General features: G+C 37.3%; 1 protein-coding gene and 1 long non-coding RNA gene across 5 annotated transcripts in view; both read right to left on the bottom strand.

The window, feature by feature from the left end:
* The window catches only part of LOC103471416 (perforin-1-like), a 61,981-nt gene that overhangs the window by 3,728 nt on the left and 36,730 nt on the right, over positions 1-21,523 (bottom strand). Inside the window, exons 1-8 of one of the 4 annotated variants that reach the window (XM_081610967.1) lie at positions 14,198-14,304; positions 9,040-9,331; positions 7,623-7,885; positions 7,468-7,547; positions 4,144-4,189; positions 3,866-4,008; positions 3,642-3,780; positions 3,453-3,533 (exon numbers count right to left, since the gene is read on the bottom strand). In XM_081610967.1, the coding sequence (XP_081467093.1) occupies positions 3,453-3,533; positions 3,642-3,780; positions 3,866-4,008; positions 4,144-4,189; positions 7,468-7,547; positions 7,623-7,883 (750 nt within the window). In that variant the 5' untranslated portion in view covers positions 7,884-7,885; positions 9,040-9,331; positions 14,198-14,304. Of the gene's footprint in view, positions 1-3,452; positions 3,534-3,641; positions 3,781-3,865; positions 4,009-4,143; positions 4,190-7,467; positions 7,548-7,622; positions 7,886-9,039; positions 9,332-12,944; positions 13,333-14,197; positions 14,308-21,523 lie in introns of those variants that run through there. The other 3 variants (XM_081610966.1, XM_081610971.1, XM_081610963.1) reach the window with 3 other exon arrangements.
* On the bottom strand, positions 815-3,446 carry LOC145552913 (uncharacterized). Its single transcript, XR_014089049.1, has 4 exons — positions 1,625-3,446; positions 1,313-1,449; positions 1,094-1,206; positions 815-1,009 (listed from the first exon to the last, which is right to left on the bottom strand). It is a non-coding gene; the product is annotated as an uncharacterized LOC145552913 (long non-coding RNA).

Consider the following 21,523-nt stretch of genomic DNA (forward strand, 5'->3'; position numbering starts at 1 on the left):
CGCCTCCTGCCCAAAACATTGGCTGGAGATGGGCACCAGCACCCCTCCTGACCCCACCGAGGGAAAAAGGGTGCAAGAAAATGGATGGACATATAAAAACTGATAAACAAGTTTAGATTGTAGCATGTGCAGTAACTTTTTCATCTTCAGCTTCACTGTTATTTTCTTTTGAACAAATTATCGTTTTCTGCACTTTTATCAGGTTTTGATTTCGCTTGAATTAAAAATTCACTGTTCGCTGTTTTCACGGTTTTTATTTTTATAAATTTTATTTTAAAATGATAAGCGATTTATTGTTTGTCCTGTCCCACCCAAGTGAAAAAAAAGTATACTTTAGTATACTAAATTTTAACATACTTCAGTATACTTTTATCGATGTACTTAAACTGTACTATTTTGGAACAGCTAATTTTGTGCTTAGTATACTTTAGTAGTATTTAAATAGTATAAAATTACAACTAATAGTATATTTTAGTGTTTTATACGTACTTTTTTGGAACAACTTTTTTGGAGCTTTATTATTATATTTTGATATTATTATATTTTGAATGTAATAATTCTGTATCAGAATTATATTAAAAATATATATTATACTACAAATATTTTAAATATACTATTAATATATTAATAATGCATTTAAATTAGACTTTTTATTTGTGATTTCCTGCTATTGATAATCTACAATTTTAATTACTCGAGAAAGTCTTTACTCCTATGCACCTATTTTGTACATGACATGCATAACTACACTACAGTACTCACACTGTTTTTGGCTAAAATTACATGGAAAGATTAATTACACAACATGCTCAAGGTAATTAAAATATTTTGTTTCATTACCGATATTTTAAAATTGTCCAATTTTACTCACAACTTTATGAACTTTACATAAATTATCAGTTTACACATCAAAAGTGAACACATGAGCATGAAAATTTAAGGGTGACAATAAAACATGAAAGTGAGGATCAACGACAGAACATTCCCGTTCACTGCACCTTATAGAAACCTACAAAAAAGAACAATAGAGCAATTAAACAGAGAAAGAATTTGTATTTAAATAGAACAGAAAAAATAAAAAAATTATACTTACAATTTTAAGACATTGTAGACTCGCCATGTATGTGACATCATAAGAACTGATGGGACCGGATCATTGAGACCGGATGCCTGGGATGGAAAAACATTTCTGGGTGTCTTCTTTGCCTGTTTATGTTAGAAGTAGAAAAACAGTCAGCAATGTCATAGAATCAGTCGATGTTGGCATCAACTATGAAGCTGTTTTAAGTGTGGACTTAAGGAGACAAACTACCTTAAAATCTTTCCATCCATGATCTGAACACACTGATCCTTGCAGGGTGGTGAGGGGACTGGTGGTGCTGATCTCCAGCAGCCATCAGATGAGAGGCAGGGTTCACCCTGGACAGGTCACCAGTCCATCACAGGGCCCTGGAAGTCAACAACAAATAAAATGTATGAAAGAGAAATGTTATATTAACAAGGGGGAAAATTCTGTCCAGTTACCTGTAAATCAAATCATGTTAATTAAGCACTTAGTGTTTGTAACACACCAGTTTTTGTTGTTGAAAATGTAGCTAGCTCCTCATTGAAAAAACAAACTTACATCATGAAGACGATGTGGAGGTTCAACCTCAGAGCTGGTTGGTGATCTGGTGGAGTCAGAGCTTCTTCTGAGACAGAAAATCTTTAGGTTTTCTAACACCCGATTTCTCTAGCTTCCTCTTTCATCTTCATTTGCTTAGTTAGACTGCAAACATATGTTGTAGATAAAATCATTGATGAACGAGTTAGAACAACAACCTCACAATATCAAAGTCTTTTTGTCTTATGGAGTTTAATTAAAACCAGATTAAGTTTATGAATTAAAGTAGAAGTCGCAACAAACAACCTCCATGCAGTTATAACATGAAGCTGAATGATTGCTATAGTAATAATCATACAAGTCACAATAAAATTGATAAAATAATTATTTAAGAAACCAGCGTAAGTTATATATCTTTACTGCACTGTTTATAATTAAATGAAGGTAATTAATAAGCAAACTTACCACCCACTAGCAACACTTAGCAGCCTTCATCCCTTCGGGCTCCTTTTGTGACACACATTTCATTTCCATCAGTTGTTGTCCTGTTGTGTTGTCGTCTAACTCGGATTAGGACGTCACCAGCTTGAATTTACCAAAATTAGTAACTGTTGTCAAGGCCTTCTCTACTTTTAAGGCATTATGCAGTAAAAATGTCGAATTTGAACAGCGTATGTTATCTTCCCTGCGTTCAAGTTTTTTCTTCTCTTTGGGGCGTTTTTTAAATAAATAAAAGTGTGGAATACTGCCACCATCTGGTCTGGAGTGTGAACTGGAGCTAATGCCGGTGATTATAAGGTTTTACATCACACATCTGAAAATTGATTGGGTACTTTCTTAAAAATTACATCATGATTATCCTTTTTTTATTGTATGAAATTTTAATAAATAGTAAAAGATTATTAAGGCACTTAGAAATTCATACATATTCATTCATATTTTGTTCACTTAAAGTATACTTTTATCTAATATATTAAAAGTGTATTTTGGTACAATTATGTTTAAGTGTGTTTAAAGTACTAATTTCGAAATTGGTACAAGTGTATTTTTAGTATACTTCAGATATACTTATAGGTAGTACACTTAATTTTTAGTATACTTAAAGTGTATTATCGCAAATTTAAGTATGTTTGAAGTATACTAAAGTATACTTTTTTTTCACCTGGGCAGTGAAAGCGCCATTTTTGATGTCCCTGTGGACCACCTGTGTAAAAGTCCCAGTCCATAAATCAAACGCACCAATACAATCAGCAAGCGCTGTGATTTATAACGTGTACTATGCACAATTGTTTAATATGAGTGAAATTTCCGATCATAAGTTACTAAGCAGCTGTTTTAGAACTGTGCCTTGCTGTTTTACTTGAGAAAATTAACACGAAACACAACTATATAATCACAGTTTGATTTTAATTGGGACATTTTAAGCAGACAGATGTTATAGCGGAGAAAGGTTTGAAGGCTGCTGAGAAACCTACAAGCGCCGGGAGGGCAGTGGAGGAGAGAGAGAGAGAGAGAGAGAGATGGCTGGAGGGGTACAGGTTCCATCACACATCATGAACAGTTTAGAAACAATAAGAAATGACAGAAGCAATAAGAAATGGGAGAAAAAAACCTATTTATAAAAAGATTAACTTGTGTTTCAAATTTCTTATTGCTAGCTATTTTGACTCAAAATGCAGCTGTTCTGATTGATGGTCTAATTTCAGCCGTTCTCCTGGTACTGCGTACCGACCCAGAATATTTTACGTAGTACCGGACCGTACCGGCTTACTTTCACACCTGCGCATTAGTATCATGGAAGTATCCCATATGGTTGTGTAAAAATCTTTTGTTTTGTGCTTTTTGTTACCTCTTTTGCGTTTAACCCATTCAGGGAGGCCAAGCAGCTTCGTGAAGATATCAGTCGTCTCAGTCGCCCTCCAATATTAACCTAAAACATGTTGAAAGTTCTTTAAAATGGTTTCCTGCAGAAAAATGTCTGTAACTAATTCACAATATGTGTGTGTGTGTGTGTGTGTATGTGTGTGAAAATTCTCACCATTCTGAAGTAGTGTGTGCCATAGGTGTTTATGAGCTTTCTAAACTCGTTCTTAGTGGAGTTGTTGTAGTGACTTGGCAGGAGGTCTAACCGCTTTTTGAATTTTAAGGTTAAGGGAGGTGTGTTTGATAATATCAAACTAGACACCAAGACAAAATTAGACAATTATTTAAATAACCATGACCTGTCAGAACGCAATGAAAAAAGTCTAATTTCCATCCTACCCATAATGGCTGCAGGCGACACTGTGTATGCTGAAAGTGTAGCGATCCTCTTTGCTTCTTTGTGAAACGAACTTGTAGGCATTGGAGCGGGTTGCTCCCGCATCTAGGCCGGCAAACACAAACATTTGAACCTTCAAGCCAACCTGATGAAATACAGACAACACATTTAGTTTATAAGGTGTTATTAAATAAGAAACCATATTTTTCTTCCACTATTCTAATCACTTACTTCAGTTCTAACTGAATTTGAAAATATTCTGAAATGTTCAGTTTCTTACCGACCAATCATTGGTATCTTGGGTTGTGTAAGACTCAACCAGAGAGCTGTTGGAACATTTTAAAGGAAGTAATTATTATCTTGATGATACACAGCTCTACATCACGATGTCACCAGGTGACTCTGAACCCAACAGATCAATGTGTGGATGTGCACAATCTAGAGAAACTCATCTATGTGTTTATCTTTAGCCGTATTGATTACTGCAACAGCGTCTTCACAGGTCTGACTAATAAATCAATCAAACAGCTGCAGCTGATCCAGAATGCTGCTGCTCACATTCTCACTAAAACCAGGAAGATAGAGCATATAACACCAGTTTTAAAGTCCCTACACTGTCTCCCTGTAGCTCAAAGAATAGACTTTAAAATACTGTTGTTAGTTTATAAATCACTGAACAGTTTAGCACCACAATACATGAAAGACCTGTTATTGTTGTACCAACTGTCTAGACCCCTCAGATCTTCTGGTTCTGGTTTGCTCTGCATCCCCAGAACCAGAACCAAATGAGGAGAAGCAGCATTCAGCTTCTAAGCACCACAAATTTGGAACAAACTTCCAGAAAACTGTAAAACAGCTGAAACACTGGGTGGCTTTAAATCTCAATTTAAAACCCACCTGTTTAGAGTTGCTTATGGCTAAATTAGGATTAGTGTGGGTTTTGATGTCTTCGATGTTTTCAATGTTTTTATCTTTATTTTTTTAACTATTTATTAATTTATTTTTATTCCTCTTTCTAATGATGTAAAAGTGGCGCGTGACTGAGGGTCATTGCGCGCACAGAAAAACCCTGTAAATTCTAGACTCTTAACAGGTAAAAAGTAGTGCACAAAAATCTGTGTAGGACGGCGAAGTCCTAGAGCAAAAATTTGCGTGACAGGTGGACGGAGCCTGGTGCTGAAGGGTTGGAGACCTTGTCCTATTAGGCGATGGGGCCTGGATAATACCCGTGTTTAACGGACGCCGTAATATTCTAATTTAGGGAATGGGTCTGTATTTGCCTATTTTTTCCCTTGGTAATTTTAATCAAAATTTCTATTTTGATCATAATTTTCCTAATTAATTATTTATAGTTATTCACAGTCAAACTGATTCTCATTGTTGCAGGATGGTCCTTGAGCACATGTCCCTTTGTGTGTGTGAATATATGTGTGTGTGTTTTAGGATTTCTCAACTTGTATGTCCCCAGAAGAAGTGCTGTCTTTGACTAAGTTTAATAGTCTTTGACTATTAAAGGGGCTGGGGGTGCTTGAGCACCTGCCCTTTTTGCTCCTTGCCCCCAAGTGCCCTTTTGGTAAATTTTTATTTATTTATTTATTTTTTAATTATTTTCTAAGCCCTCTCTTGACACATAACATGTACTAAAATTATTATTTATTTATTGATTTATTTTTTGTACAACATAATAAGCCCTCCGGTCACCTTGTTACATTTGACCTTTTGTCCGTGACGCATGACGCAGTTGCCTCTCGCGCAGTGTGAAAGCGGCTAACTGGAGCTCAACATAGCGAATGTTCCAAAATATAGAACAGTTTTTGGTGAATAAAAAAAACATTTTTGGTGAATAAAGTGGAGTAGACTTGCTACTTGTCAGATGACGGAAAACGTTGAAGTATCATTTCTGCTTCAGCTCGGAGTCGCGGTTTAAGCAGAGAGGTAATGAAATACAACAGACACTGACGAGCCTCTGCGTCTGCCTTTCTCTGAAGAACTACTGAGTGGGAGGAGACATCCAGGTGAGGAAAAACTGTTCTTATCTATCGATTCACTATTTTTATCATACAGACATTAGGCTGTTGTTGTTGCGCTATTAGCTAGCTGATAGCTAACAACTCTGCTAGCAAAGCAAGATTACTAAAAAGCTTCTTCCCTGTATCTTTAATGATATCAGTTATTCTTCAGTATTGCTTATGCCATAAGGGCTCATCGCCTGTCCAAAACTTATCTCCATAATGGATATATGTCCGATCTTCTAATTTCCTTTGCTGCATAATGTACATTTCATTTATTCTAGCATTAGGTAAATGTATCTTGAAGGAGAATAACACTTAAATAAAAGTCCAACAAGGTTATTCATTTAGAATTAAAAATAACTCACTGTGAATTACCATGATAGAGATAAAGTGTGTAATTAATGAAGGGGAAAAGACTTAACCCAGACTTTTAAGTTTAGGGTCTGGTTCGCAGAGTATGAAGTAAAAGTTTTTCCCCAATTATTCAATGGAGAAAAAAAAAACTAACCTCAGCTAAGTAAAATAAAATTGTAATCAAAACTTTTGAAATTGTAATGATTCCTTTTTTTTAAAAACAAATAATTTTGTTTGAAAACATTTTTTTTAATTAAATAACAAATTTTTGTCTCGTGAACTTAAAAAGTTATTTGCCAAACATAATTTGCACACATCAGAAATCTTTTGTTGCGATTTTGCGTCCTGCCCACGACGTCATGTGAGAATCATAAGCAAAACTTTGAGTCATACAAAAACTTAGAATGTCAAGAAAAGATTTCTGACATGCACAAATAAATTTGTTTTGCAAAAAAAAAAAAATTCACTTCATGAGACAAATGTGTGATTTAAATGTTTAAAAAAGTTTTTTAAGCAAAACTCAGCAGGCTTTTCTCATGGTGGCATGCATTAACAATTCAATTTTTGCTTTTATTTTTTTCATTTTTCTGCAGTTCCACGTTAAAGTTTGATGCAGCTCTGCTTTCCTGAATGGACCATCTTCATCTCCACTGCAGCAAACAGGCAGCTCTTTTTTATAGATTACAGTCACTAAAAGGTTGCATTGTGCCCTTGTTTATATTTTTATTAGTGTAATTCTGTAAAGACAAAATATGTCTGGTGGCCCAGCTCTGATTTACATATCTTCCTAAATTTGAATATTGCAATACTTTCCTATAACACAATAGACCTACAGAAAGAAATTACTAATAAAATATCTTACATATGCATAGTTGTATGCTCTGTTTAGAGATGTTCGTTAGCTTTGATTGTATATCTCACAATTTTGTAATTTATCATTGTTTATTAAACTCTTAAAGCTGTGTGGCTTTGGTTCTTTGTGTGGCTTTTGGTGGCTTTGTTATTCTGTCCTAGAATGCGGTTAGATGTGCCCCTTTTTTTTTTTTGAGCACCTGCCCCTTTAGTGGTCTCTGCACGGCCCTGATTTACACTATGTGTTGGTCTACCACATAAAGGTCCAATAACATACACGGTTGATTGGAACATGTAATTGTAACGTAAAAAAAAATTCGGTAATTGTTAGTTTAACTATGTGATTCAACTTACACAGTGTTCACAATCCGGTTTAAATACTCTACCTAAGAGAGGTGTGAAGTTTGCTGCGGATGTCAGGACTGCATTGACTGACGTAACTCCAGTCCACAACAGAAGATGGAAGCTTAAAATGAAGAAAAGTTGCATTATTGTTGATCCCTCAAGTCAGATGTGCAGCTCTATTTGCATTTTTAATTACTTTTTGGAGGGCATGTTTTTGAAGAGGGTTGGTGCAGAGTTTACAGGTTTTGCTGGGGCTCAGATAAGTCGTCACATCAATCACATGAAGTCTTTTTCTCTCCAGTGTGACTATGTCAAAACCTTCCCCCACCAGGTCGTGGCCTGGTGCAAAAGGAGCAGCATCACACTCTTTTTGGGTCCCGATCCGACAGGACAGAACAGAGGAGTGAACAAGGAGGACGCTCAGGAGAAGAAGAGCTGAAGTTGAATCGGGCAGCATAGCTGTAGTCAGAAGATAAAAGATAGAGAAAAAAGGAATTAAACTTTTTTTTTACAAAATGCATAGCATTTTACTTAACTGTATGACCTATTTATACAACATCATCTAAAAAAATTTGTTAACATTTTATTTGAAGTGGTGTGCATAAGACTGACATGACACAACACCTGACATGAACACTTTTAATGTGAAGTTGACATTATACATCTTTGTTATGACAATCTGATATTAACCAATTAATTATCAAAATTTAGTAATATAATAATAAACAAAGATACACAACATTTTAAATTTTGATAATTAACAACTATTATGACATATTTATGACATATGGTGATTCTTGGTTAATGTCAAGTTGTCATGTGCGTCAAATAAAGTGTTATCAAAAAGATTATGCTAACATAATCTTTTTGGTTAGAACATGACTGATTCCATTTACTGGAATCAGTCATGTTTGCAATCCCAAGAAAACAAGAGTGGTTTCTTTTCTTGGTGAGACTGTATCTGATTTGACTCATAAGTTGCTCTCTCTAACCACTGATCAGCCAAACATGGAGACTTTAGTTGTGCATGTTGGAGCCAACGATCTGGCAAAGCAAAAATCCGCGATTCTGAAAAAGACTTTAATATTCTTCTGGATACTATGGGAAAATTAAAAATGAAGTTATTTCTCAGTGGTCCAATTCCATCGCCTCAATGGGGAGACGAAAAACATTCCAGGCTGCTCATGATAAATAAATGGCTGATTAAAACCTGCTCTGCCAGCTCAGTGACCTTCATCAATAACCTTGGGATGTACTGGCAGCGCTTTCACCTCTTTGGAAGAGGTGGACGCAATCTTAACAAACATGGAATAAGGCTGCTCACTGCAAACATTTTTCATTTTATCAACACAAAACAGGCTCATGGATGTCTGATTAGGATGGAACCCTCCGCTTATCAGAAACACAGCGTTCCAATACAAAGGGATAAAACATCAGCTATGGACAGATCAACTGGTTCACCTCCTCCTTTCACCCTCCCTAATCTTTCACCCATCCCTTCACCTTCCCCCCTCCCTCTCTGTTCCTACACTCACTCACAAGAACACAGTTACTCAAGATGGTTAAATGAATCTAAAAGCTTAAGTCATTCACTAAAGAGAATCGGGCTGCACCTGAGCCGCCTGAAGATGTTGGTGGGGGATCCAAGTCAGAGAGGAAGATGGACGGACTCCTCCCAGCAGGATAGTATGGATCAACAGGTTTGCCTCGGCACGACTCTCCACTGCTCTAACATAGCAGAGCTCACTTCAACTAAGCCACCTTCCTCTGACCTCCCCGAGGATCCATCACTCTGCTCTTCTGAGGTCTGAGACCGGGGTCCAGATATTATCTTTACAACCGTCTTCCTCCAGAATGTGTCTGGCCCCCCAACATTTTATAGCAGGACAATACCTGTCCGGATCACTGCAAGAAAAGTTACAAAAAACAGAAATACAAAAAGCAGAGGTCTTGATTCAAACCTCAGACTGATCCCATCCCCTGCCTAAAGGAACCTCAGACTGAAGAACTTTCAGTGTCCAAGTCACTTAAATTGGCTATTTTAAATACCAGATCTCTCTGTGCTAAAGCTCTATTAATTAATGATTTTATCACTGAGCATAATATTGATGTTTTATTTCTGACAGAAACATGGCTGAATGACAATAATGAAGCAATTGCATTAATTGAATCAGCGCATCCTACTTACAATTTTTTAAGTGAAAATAGAAAACACAAAAAAGGAGGAGGCGTGGCTTCAATATTTAAGAATACCATAAACTGTAGTAAAATCTCTTTGGGTAATTTTATGTCTTTTGAATATCTTGGAATCGAGGTAAAAGGCCACAAACGAACTTTGACACTAACTCTATACAAAACTCCAACATATGTGGAAAATTTCTTCGCGGACTTCAATGAGCTTCTATCTCTCATATGCATTGATTATGATTGTTTAATAATTGTCGGTGATTTCAACATTCATGTTGACAACTCCCAAGACGGAGGGGCAAAAGAGAGTTTTGTTTTAACACAACATGTCAAACAAGCAACACAGACTCATGGACACACTGGACCTGGTTATCAGTAAAGGTTGTGAATATTTCCAATGTCTCTGTAACTAATATTGCCCTGTCGGATCACTTTGCTGTTATCTTTGACAGTTCTTTATCCGTTAACCCACTTCTACAAAAAGCTACTATCACAAAACGTACTTTCACAGAAAACACAGCAGAAACATTTAATCAAATCTACTCTTCTTCCTCGTCCTTAAGCAATAATGACGTAGATGAGTTGGTAGATGATTTTTAGTGCAAACTTTCAGAGACCATTGATTACATTTCCCCCTTTAAAGTGAAGGTTGTCTGGTAGGAAAAAATCTCCATGGAGAAATGCACAAATAGTTCAATCTGCAAGACAACTCTGCTGTAGGGCCGATTGAAAATGACGTAAAACTCAACTTCACGTTTATTGTGACATCTACAAAGAAAGACTACGTAACTATCACACAACACTAAAACATGCAAGAGAGGCTTTCTTTGCAGATGTCAAACAAAAACACCAACAACGCTCGAGCTTTATTTGCTACTGTTGACAGGCTCACAAATCCTCCAATGACGTTGCCACCTGAACTTCAATCTAATGCCGCCTGCAACAAGTTTTCAAGTTTCTTTTTAGAGAAAATTCAAAAGATCAGAGGATTAATCTGCACATCCACTCCAAAGACAGTACCAATGCTATGCCCAAACAAAACAAATGCAGGAAAAATGACCCAATTTCAACTACTTAATTATAAAACCCTAGAAGAAATTATAAGTCAATTAAGCTCTGGTTCCTGCTGTCTGGATGTCCTGCCCAAGCATTTCTTTAAGAAAGTCCTGCCTGTCGTTGCTACTGATCTGATCCAAATAGTAAACTCATCGCACTCTTCAGGTGTTTTCCCCCAGGCTTTGAAAACAACAGTTATCAAACCACTTATAAAAAGAACAATCTGGACAAATCCCTACTGCAGAATTACAGGCCAATCTCCAACCTCCCATTCATCAGCAAAATTATTGAAAAAGCAGTTTTTAACAATTAAATAACTTCCTAACTATAATGAATCGCTTTGACTCCTTCCTATCTGGTTTTCGTGCTCACCACAGCACGGAGACGGCCCTGGTAAAAGTGTTCAATGATATCCATATAAATACAGACTGTGGGAGAACCACAGTGCTGGTTCTGTTGGACCTCAGTGCAGCTTTCGACACTGTTGACCATGACATTTTACTGAATCGACTGGAGAGTTGGGTCAGACTCTCCGGTCCAGTGCTCCACTGGTTTGAATCTTACATAAGAAACAGGGATTTCTTTGTTTCAATCGGAAACTTCTCATCAGAGAGGTCAAAGGTCACATGTGGTGTACCCCAAGGTTCAATCCTAGGACCCCTTCTTTTCAACATTTATATGCTCCCACTGGCTAAGGTTATAACAGTACATAGGATTAGCTACCACAATTATGCGGATGATACACAGCTCTACATCACAATGTCACCAGGTGACTCTGAACCCATCCAATCACTGTATAGATGCTTAGAACAGATCAATATGTGGATGTGCCAAAAACGTTCTCCAGCTGAACAGAAACAAAACAGAAGTTATTATCTTTGGACCTAAAGAGGAGCAAACTAGAATCAATGCGCAGCTTCAGTTATTACAACTAAAAACCAGCGATCAGCCCGAAACCTGGGAGTAGTGATGGACTCTGACCTGAACCTTCAGAGCCACATTAAGACAGTCACAAAGTCGGCCTTCTATCACCTGAAGATCATCTCCAGGATTAGAGGATTTATGTCTCAGCACGATCTAGAGAAACTCATCCATGTGTTTATCTTTAGCCGCATTGATTACTGCAACAGCGTCTTCACAGGTCTGATTAATAAATCAATCAAACAGCTGCAACTGATCCAGAAGCTGCTGCTGCTGTTCTGACTAAAACCAGGAAGATAGAGCATATAACACCAGTTTTAAAGTCCCTACACTGTCTCCATGTAGCTCAAAGAATAGACTTTAAAATACTGTTGTTAGTTTATAAATTACTGAAAGGTTTAGCACCACAATACCTTAAAGATTTGTTATTGCTGTACCAACCGTCTAGACCCCTCAGATCCTCTGGTTCTGGTTCTGCTCTGCATCCCCAGAACCAGAACCAAACAAGGAGAAGCAGCATTCAGCTTCTATGCACCACAAATCTGGAACAAACTTCCAGAAAACTGTAAAACAGCTGAAACACTGGGTGCCTTTAAAAATCAACTTAAAACCTACCTGTTTAGAGTTGCTTATGGCTGAATTAGGATTAGAGTGCCAGTTTTGATGTCTTTGATGTTTTTAATGTTTTTATCTTTACTTTTTATTTCCTTATTCTCACTGTTTGTTTTAATGAAGGTTTTAAGGAGTGAGTACCCTTGTTAGATGGCGTTCTAACTAAAACTCTGAGGGTTTAATGTTTTTATCTTTTTTTATTATTATTTTTATTTGTTTTAATCTTTTTCAAAATCCTTTTCTCTTTCTCACTGTTTATTCCTGTTTTTATTTTAATTATGTAAAGCACTTTGAAATGCCTTGCCGCTAAAATGTGCTATACAAATAAAATTTGATTGATTGATTGATTTGAACACATTCAAAAATTAAAAATAACTGATCAGGGATGCATATGTAAAAATGTGCAAAAAAAAGTTCAAATGCATGTATGAATTACATGGACATGCTGCTAACACAGGACTTCAATCTGAATTGAATACAAGGGGTGCCTTCTCCGGCTCAGGGGGGGCCGTCCTGCCTCAAGTAGAGGAGTTTAAGTATCTGGGGATCTTCTTCACAAATGAGGGAAAAAGGGAGCGGGAGGTCGACAGGCAGATTGGGATTGGGCAGCGTCTGCCATGAAGCAGGCGCTGTACCGGTCCGTCGTGGTGAAGAGAGAACTGAGTCAAAAAGCGAAGCTCTCGATTTACCGGTCGATCTACGTTCCCACCCTCATCTATGGTCTCAAGCTTTGGGTCATGACCGAAAGAATGAGATCACGGATACAAGTGGCCGAAAAGGGTTTTCTCCACAGGGTGACTGGGCTCTCCCTAAGAGATAGGGTGAGAAGCTCAGTCATCCGGGAGAGACTCAGAGTAGAGCCGCTGCTCCTCCACGTCGAGAGGAGCCAGTTGAGGCTCGGGCATCTGGTAAGGATGCCTCCTGGACGCCTCCCTGGTGAGGTGTTCCGGGCACGTCCCACCGGGAGGAGGCCTCGGGGAAGACCCAGGACACGCTGGAGGGACTACGTCTCTCGGCTGGCCTGGGAATGCCTTGGGGTTCCCCCGGAGGACCTGGAAGAAGTGGCTGGGGAGAGGGAAGTCTGGGCCTCCCTTCTGAAGCTGCTGCCCCCGCGACCCGACCCCAGATGAAGCGGAAGAAAATGGATGGAAGGATGGATGAATACAAGTCAGACTTAATGGTTGAATATTGTTTTAGCATATTGTGATTATTACATACCCATGTATTAAATACATTTAAATATTTATTGAAAAAAATTACGCATTTCATTCATACATGCATTTGAACTTTTATGTAAATATTCACGTTGTGTATCTCTGTTCAGTCTTTTTTTTTTTTAGCACAAGCTGATATCACATTTTTGAGTTAGAACATATTTGCTCATTGCTTATTCATTAATCTCATTTTATTCCCATTTTCTTATTCAATGTATTCCTTTAGTCTTATCAGTAGTTAGGTTACATGCCAGTAGTTAAAGAAATAAGTTATTCACACAATAATTCAGCTGTAAAGTTGGACTATTTAGTTAATAAATTCTCAGACTCGATTAGAAATAAGCATGTCAGTGATCATTCCTTGTGTGAAAAGTTTCTTAATTTCTGAGCTTGGCTTCATTAATAATAATAAATTATGGATTACAATTTGTAGCAATTAAATAAGACAAATGTTGAAGCAAGTTGTGATTCCCAATAATTTTGATGTCACCTTATGAGGTAGCTACAACATTTTTGGTTTCCAGAATTCTGATCCCAAGCAATGAACAATCAGCAAATTCAGCTTTGGAGATCCACAGATCTTTGATTTCAAGAAACAAGCCACACAATTCCACCACATTAATATCAATGAAATTAAATTCATAATAAAATTGCCTTCTTTAAACATTTTTTAGAACTCAATAAACACACAATATTTTTATTTGCTGCAGTGTATTCTAAGCAAAGATACTTTTTTTTCCTAGTAAATTTTATTTTCCTTTTGCATATTATAAAATCTTACCTGTTCCAAAGCAGATTGAAAAGAAGTTGAAACAAGCAATGTTTCTAAGTGTGCTGAGCTGAGAACTGTGGTTTCTGAAGCAGCAGTCCTGGGGAGATAATAATTCATACAGAACATTGTGTAAAGGTCAATTGAATGTAGTTACTTTGTTTCTTTTAACTGCCAGTAAAGGTTGAGGTTTTTATTTTGGCAGCATTATGTATAAAGTATCTAAGCTAACAGAACAAACAGTGCCAACATAACTTTTTGTTCTATTAGACTATGCAGTTCTACTGGAATTGCAATGAAGGAAAGCTTTAACAGCAAGGCAGAAACCGGCATAAAAAGCAACTTAAATTTAGCTTCAGTCAATAATGAAACAAGGTAATGGCAACTGAAATTTAATTAAGTATTTTAATGAATGTAGTCTGCTGTTGACTTTCTAAAGGAAATAACTTGATCCTGCAGTTACTCCTGTGATGAATGCAGTTTTATGCCACCTGCTTCAGAGTAGTCAAAAGGTTATAACATCCAGCTGTATTTATTAGTACAAAGCATCCAGTAGATCTATTGTGTTGCACTCATAATACAGACAGTTCTTCAGTTTTGATAATTAGATTTGCCCCTGTCTGTGTCTATTTTTCTTGGAATTGTTCTCTCTGGATCAGCCGGGCTTTAGTGCACAGAGAAACCATTACATAGTTTCTTCCAGTTTCTTCTTCTTGTTACAACTTTACAACTGACACTACTTTTGCTGCAGAAAAAGTCACATAGCACGCATCTCTAATTTTGTAAAACTTCTATGCTTGAACAAAAAAACTAGGCATGACGTTTTAAACAATAAAATTAATAAGACAAATAAAATGTATTAAATAAATGAATAAAAGAGTGTTTTATCCATAACTTAAAAAAACAAAATAATTTAAATAAAATACTTCTGGGGTGCAACAACCTCTACCACAAAAAAGTTGCCTAAAAACATCTTAAGATTCTTAACAATATAGAACAAAGATATCCTCAAGAAATAGGACTAAAGGTAAATTAACAAGGCGAGTAATTTAACAGATATTACAATATTGCAGTTTGTGTATGCCATCTTTATTAACTGTTGTCAGCTGATGTGATGCAACACACATAACAGACTTCTCGTTTCAAAAAGTTGCATTTGTTTGGCCTTAACTTTATCTTTCATTGTCTCTGTTGTTGCAGGACCTGCCTTACATGTTGGATGTGTTGTTCAAAGGTGGAACTAAACACTAATACATCATCCAGGTAAGGTGAACAAATTTCATCTCTGAATTACCCCAGGCATCCTTCCATGTAGTGGTGAAAAGCAGCTGGGGCGCATTTGTCAGTCCAAATGGGATTCCAACAGATTTGTACATTCCCCAAGGTGTTATAAAGGCTGTATGTGTCCTTCAGGCCATAATTCGGGTTCCAGCACCAACTGTGAACCACATAGCTAATTATGGGGTGGTCAAGGTTACTGCTTGCAACCAGGATGGGGACCCAGAAAGGTTTTTCTATCATTCTAGATATATTATTTTGGTAAAAGGTGACAATGATTCTTATCCATCCTTCATATGGTATTTCTGTTCCATTTGAAATCCAGTATTCCTTTTTCAAGCAGTTCCTCCTCACATTCATACTCACTCATGCTCACAGACATGTTCCTATATTGATTAACTAGCTGTAGGCTACCTTTGTTGCTTGCACATAACTTGTATGATGAAAATGTGTAATAGTGCATACAAATGGCAAGGTTTTCCCCAGTGTATTCTAAGCCCAACGGCCCGCTATGCTTTTATCTTTGTGAACGAAGAATTACGTGTTGGATTTACATCTCAACAAGCTGCCCAGTGTTTGGCTCTGTCTTCCCTTTAATTATATGTATGTGGTCCCTGTTGGCCGGTGCATTAGTGGTTAACCAAACAGCGCTAATAACTTATCATGCAGGTTCAGCCCGGTGAGGAGCTTTCGCACTCACCTCATAGTCACGCATCATGCTGGCTTCATATTATTTTATTATTATGTTTAGTATTATTCTTCCGGTTGCATCAAACCATACCAAATGCTTTGTCCACTTAGTCAGCCAGAGTTTATGTGTGCAGAGATCTGAAAATCTTTTCCCATAAATTTGAGCAACCAAAACTGTTTCTGTGGAGCTCATAAAAAACTCAATAAACACGAAATGAAAGAGCTACTAAAGTCACATTAGCGGAATTAAATTAAATCTCCCATTTGTTATTAATCTCTGTGTAGTTAAGAGGATTTAACTCATCATGCAGGGCCAGTCCAAGGTCGTATGAGGCCTTGAGCAGAATTGGACTGAAGGGCCCCTCTTGCTGGTAAAAACATCAGCACCTTTAACACCTTCTGTGTTAGATTAAATGAAATCTGGGAAAGGGGGAGTAGCGTAATTGGCCAACTTTTTAATACAAAAACACGGTGGACCGCCGATGGACCGTCTCTGTGCCCCGACCACCGGATTTAGCAAGTTTCTGAAAGAAACCCTGAATGGTGTGCTTACACATGAGGCCCTTTCATTCTGTCCAAAGCTCTGTTGAACTCATTAATCCATTGAACAAACTTATAAGTGAATTAGTCCAGGCATCTAAAGTGTCCCTCACCTTCCTTTGAACAATTCCTCGTTTCACTGTTCCAGGTGGCCATGTGATTTAGTCTGATGTCCACTGTCCTTGGTCATCCATCTGTATATAGTCCCCAAGATCCATCTCCTTTTGAGCACACAACACACAAGCAGAAAAATAGCAATTACTATTACTACAGTCAAGATAGAGTTAACCCTAATTTGACTGCAAAAAATTGGGTCAAGGTAGAGACCTTTCCATGAAGGTCATAGAATGGCCTTCAGGCTTTCCAGAACCTCCATGCATGTTCTGTCCTGCATTATCTTTTACTTCCGCTTTCAGTTTACTAAGCCTGGTCATTACTGTTTTAATTGTGTGTTTTGGTGGGGTATCCATAGGAATGTATGTGCAGCATTGATTTGCGAACATATGGCAAACTTCTCCCACATTAGCCAAAATTCAATTAGCTAGACATCTGTTTTGTCTTGCCATTCTGCTCATTTCATGGAGTTGCTCTCCTGGGCTCATAAATCCTTCAGCAGTAAAATTGATCATTCTCTGTTGGTTATAATAAACATAGTTAATCCATTCAACATTTTGTTAACTGTAACTATTAAGAGAGGAAAAATTCTAGAACTTTAAAAACCTTTTGACTCGTTATATCCTCTCTTATGCCCGGATTCAGAAAAATGCTGTGCGCAAAGACTGAGATCACACAGAGATAACAGCGTCACAATAATCAGCATTTATTCAAGACAGATGCATACTATCACCAGAAAAGCACATCACATAATATCAGAAAACTCAGAGCACAAAACAACACATGAATTTACCTGAGAGAGGAAAAAAAACAAAAGATGGAAACGAGAAACAAAAAGCAAAGACGTCTTTGGAGAATTGCAAGAGCAAATCTAATTTGTTACTTGTATGTAGAAAGTTTTATAGTAAAGGCGTATTCTTATCTTTAATTTATTCAAATAAGGCGTATCTTTGCTCATGCAACCAGGAGCTTTCTCTGACCCTCTCTCTATCTCCTTACTATTTGTTCCCACGATCTAAAGCCATTTGTCCCCCTTTATCTAAATAAAGTGGAAGCAGAGCTTCTCCTGAACTCCTGCTGATTTATGGATTTTCACGGATCTGTGTGAAAAGCTGGAACTTCTCCTGATTGTTTTCCCAGACAGAGAAAGGGCAGATCAAAGATCTTAGCAAATGATCTGCTGTAACTACAGGTAAAATAAAGGTCAATAGGCCAGAATAAGTTATTAATTTTAAAACTATAATTAGGCTATTTCAATAAAGACATGTTAAGTTTAAAACTAGCATATTCTAAATTTATTTTCTTAACATAACCCAAGGTAAGATGGATTCAAATCCTGCAATAATTTTGTATTGTGCTTTAAATTTGTCTGGAATTCCTCTTGGTTGACCTGTAAGATTCAGATATATTCCTTCATTTGACCCATAATCCCCCAGGGATTATGAAGCCCTGTTTTATTGTCATGCGTTCCTACTAAATCGTTAACTCCTTCATAAACTAGGGTTGCTGGTACTTTCATTCCAACCAGAGCACAAAGGCCCACCCATTTTAGGAGTAAGGTATTCATTAAAATGTTATCACAACACATTGTCATAATGGGAGCTATTAGCTTGACCAAATGCAGAACATATACAGGAGACCATCAAATCAGATAAATAAACTTTATTTTGAACAGAACAATGAGTGTAGTGTGTGATTCTTGTCCTGGAGCAACTGGATCAGGATCGTCTGAGTTCTGAAGGTAGGGGAAATGAGAGGAAAGAAGGGAGTTTGAAATGAGATTGCGAAGGTGACTGAATAAAGCTTACTGAGTGAATCGAGGTTTATCTGCCACAAGGAGAGGTCGGGTCACTGGAATTTGGGTTGCTTGTGGGTGAAAGAGATGTCCGGTCTGGGATCAGACGATTGGAAAAGTTAGAGAGATTTCTGAAGGTTGCAGATGGAAGTTTCCGGCTCAAGACCATGGCCTTGGATTTGGAGGTACTAGTCCTCTTCCCGGCCGCTTCACACTCGGCTGCGAACTGCTCCAGTGAAAGCTGTAGATCACGACCTGATGAAATCAATAGGACCACATCATTGAATAGACCTTGCCAGGTAGGCTTAAGAGTGTAACCTCTCTGCAATTGGAGCATACCCTCTGGTCCCCCTTTTTAAATCGTGTAGCAGGATGAAGCCTGCCCCAGGATTGAGGACACCTAATTACCTCATAATGGGTGTGGATCATAAAGGGAGACTCTCACCTGTTTTCTTTATGCCTGCATTTGGTTGTGCTTCAGTAGGAAGGTCACTTGGTTAACTTGCAGTGGCCATAACTCTAACATCAGTAAGTAATGTTTCTCCTCCTGTTTAAGATCTGCAATCTGTTTGTTAACTCCAATTGTTTAAATTTAGAAACTGCCTGAAGTCTCCTGCTTTGTACTGGGGTGTGGTTGTAATTTACCCTCCCCAGTTCAGCTTGGCAACATAAAACGTGTATGTATTTTTTATCGCACCCATGCAATTCAATAGCACATAAATGACAACTATTTATTTAAAGAAAGTACTGGCAAGCTGATTCTCCTGCTGTTTTGGCCAGAAGGGACTTTCTGGTCAGGGTGGAGTCATCCAGCTCTAGTTGGTGACAATGGCTTCCTCCACCTTTTACCATTTTCCAAATCACCTACTTATCTGTAACTTCATTTCAGACATAATGCTGCTGCAGCTCGCTGGAGACACTGCTGATTTGTTTTTCTGCTTTGTTTTCTCAAGTTTTTTTGTTTGGTTCCTTAGTTTTGTGCTTTTTGTCTAAATTTGTTTATTTTGGGTTATTTTATTGTTCTGTGTGGCCTCCGGCCTTGCTGCAGATGGCAGCCTTGGTTTTTTTAGATTACTTAAAGCATTGATTTTTAATGTCTGAGGTTAGGGGTAACCTCATTTTAGCACTTGTTCCTGTTTAATGTGTAGTCTTTGTTTTCTTTATTTACTTTGTTTAACCTCACCCTTTTGTCTCCAGGCTGAGAGCTGAAGGTGGTGGGGGGGCATCAAGAGGGGCTGGATCTGTGTGCTGTGTGAGTGACCGGTGTTGGGATTTCTTCATGATTGTCTGTTCACAAGTGCTTGGGGTGATTTATTCATTTGGTTTAGGAACTAGTTCTCCACATTTGGACTGCCCTCCCCCTCCTGGTAGGCCTCAGTGCTGTTCACTTCCCTTCCCATTGTGGTTCTTTACATTTTAATTGTCTTGTTAAACACGGAAATTTTTTTTGTCTTTTTAATTGTTATTAGAATAAAGCCATAATATTACAAGAATACAGTCATATGACAATAGAGTTGTAATAGTGTGAGAACTCCAACACACAAAAATTGGTGAAGTGATACTATGATATAGGTTTTACAGATAATGCTTAATAGAAATACTGGATCCTTTAACACATTAGCATGAAATTATAAGAAGCAAGACTTTGAATCGATCATGTTAACATTAGGTCTTGATAAATTTAAACTTTTTTTACAATGGCGTATTTGGGCCATGGTAGGTAGAAAATCTGAATACATTTCCGAAATTTTTTTTTTTGATCAATCTCAGAAATGTTAGTTCTTCTTATTTTCTAATTTAATTTTTGACTTTTGGAGTTCAGAAATTTATGGGATTTTTTTTTCTAGAAAATTTCTGAGATCCTCAGAAATTCTGAGTTTTCGGTACTCAATTTTTCTATCTTTAGTGGTCCTAATGCACTGTTATTTTTTTCTCAATTAAACAACTTTTTTTCTGGTAAGATTGCATATTCTTATATTTCGAGAAGATTCTTGTAATGAAACAAAATCTCTGTAGGCTGGTCCTTAATTGATTGATATAAAAGCCACTTTTTGAAATTATTTTCTCTCACTCGTAATTTCTTGTTTTACAAAAGAGAGCAAGAAGAAAAAAATGGATTAACATTGGATCTAGTACAAAAAATATTTTACTTTTAAGCTCTTTTGCCCAGCCCTACTGGAGGGTCATTAGAGAAATTTACACTCATTTACCACCAGTCAACTCTATATTATGCGGGTTTTTTTTGTTTTTGCTTTTTTTTAACCCAATTTAAGCCTCTTGGACTCTGATAGCTGCTTTGGCTTCACACATTCAGAGCAAGGCTGTTACAGTGGACTCCCTCAATATTTAATTATTTTGGCTTCTGCAGAATCACAATGTTTGGTTTTATGCTACAGAAATTGAACTTTGAAGAGCTAGTTTGTGTGCACGTCTATTTTTTTAAATTACTTGCAGCAGACTGTTTGACTTTTGATCAGTTTTGAACATTTTAGGACGGTTATTTTAGAGATGATATAGGACACAAGTGACATAGGAGCAAACAGTGAGAGAAGCTGGATGTTTTTAAGAATAAGTACCGTTTCCTCAAAGGTAGGACTGAGAGGACTGGAAGCTGCTGTGGTTTTTGCTGCCTATTCCAAATACTATGAGAGATGGAGTTACAGTTATCCTACTAATTTATTTTGTAAACACATTCCAATATAACAGATTTGAAAGAAATTTCAAACAAGCAATCCTAATGATGTGTCCAGTGTTAGGCCAGAACGGAAAGATGATTTTTTTTTCTTTCTGTTTTGCAAAAAGATTAAGGTCAAGGTCTTCTAAAAGAAAACTGTGAAACTGTGGTGCCTGCACCTTTTATGTAGGAAATAAGAATTAAAAAACATTAAACATTCTGACTCATGAGATATCTTCACTATTTG

Source organism: Poecilia reticulata, chromosome 1 (assembly GCF_904066995.2).
Source record: "Poecilia reticulata chromosome 1, P_reticulata-male-v2, whole genome shotgun sequence".
NCBI classification, from domain to species: Eukaryota; Metazoa; Chordata; class Actinopteri; order Cyprinodontiformes; family Poeciliidae; genus Poecilia; species Poecilia reticulata.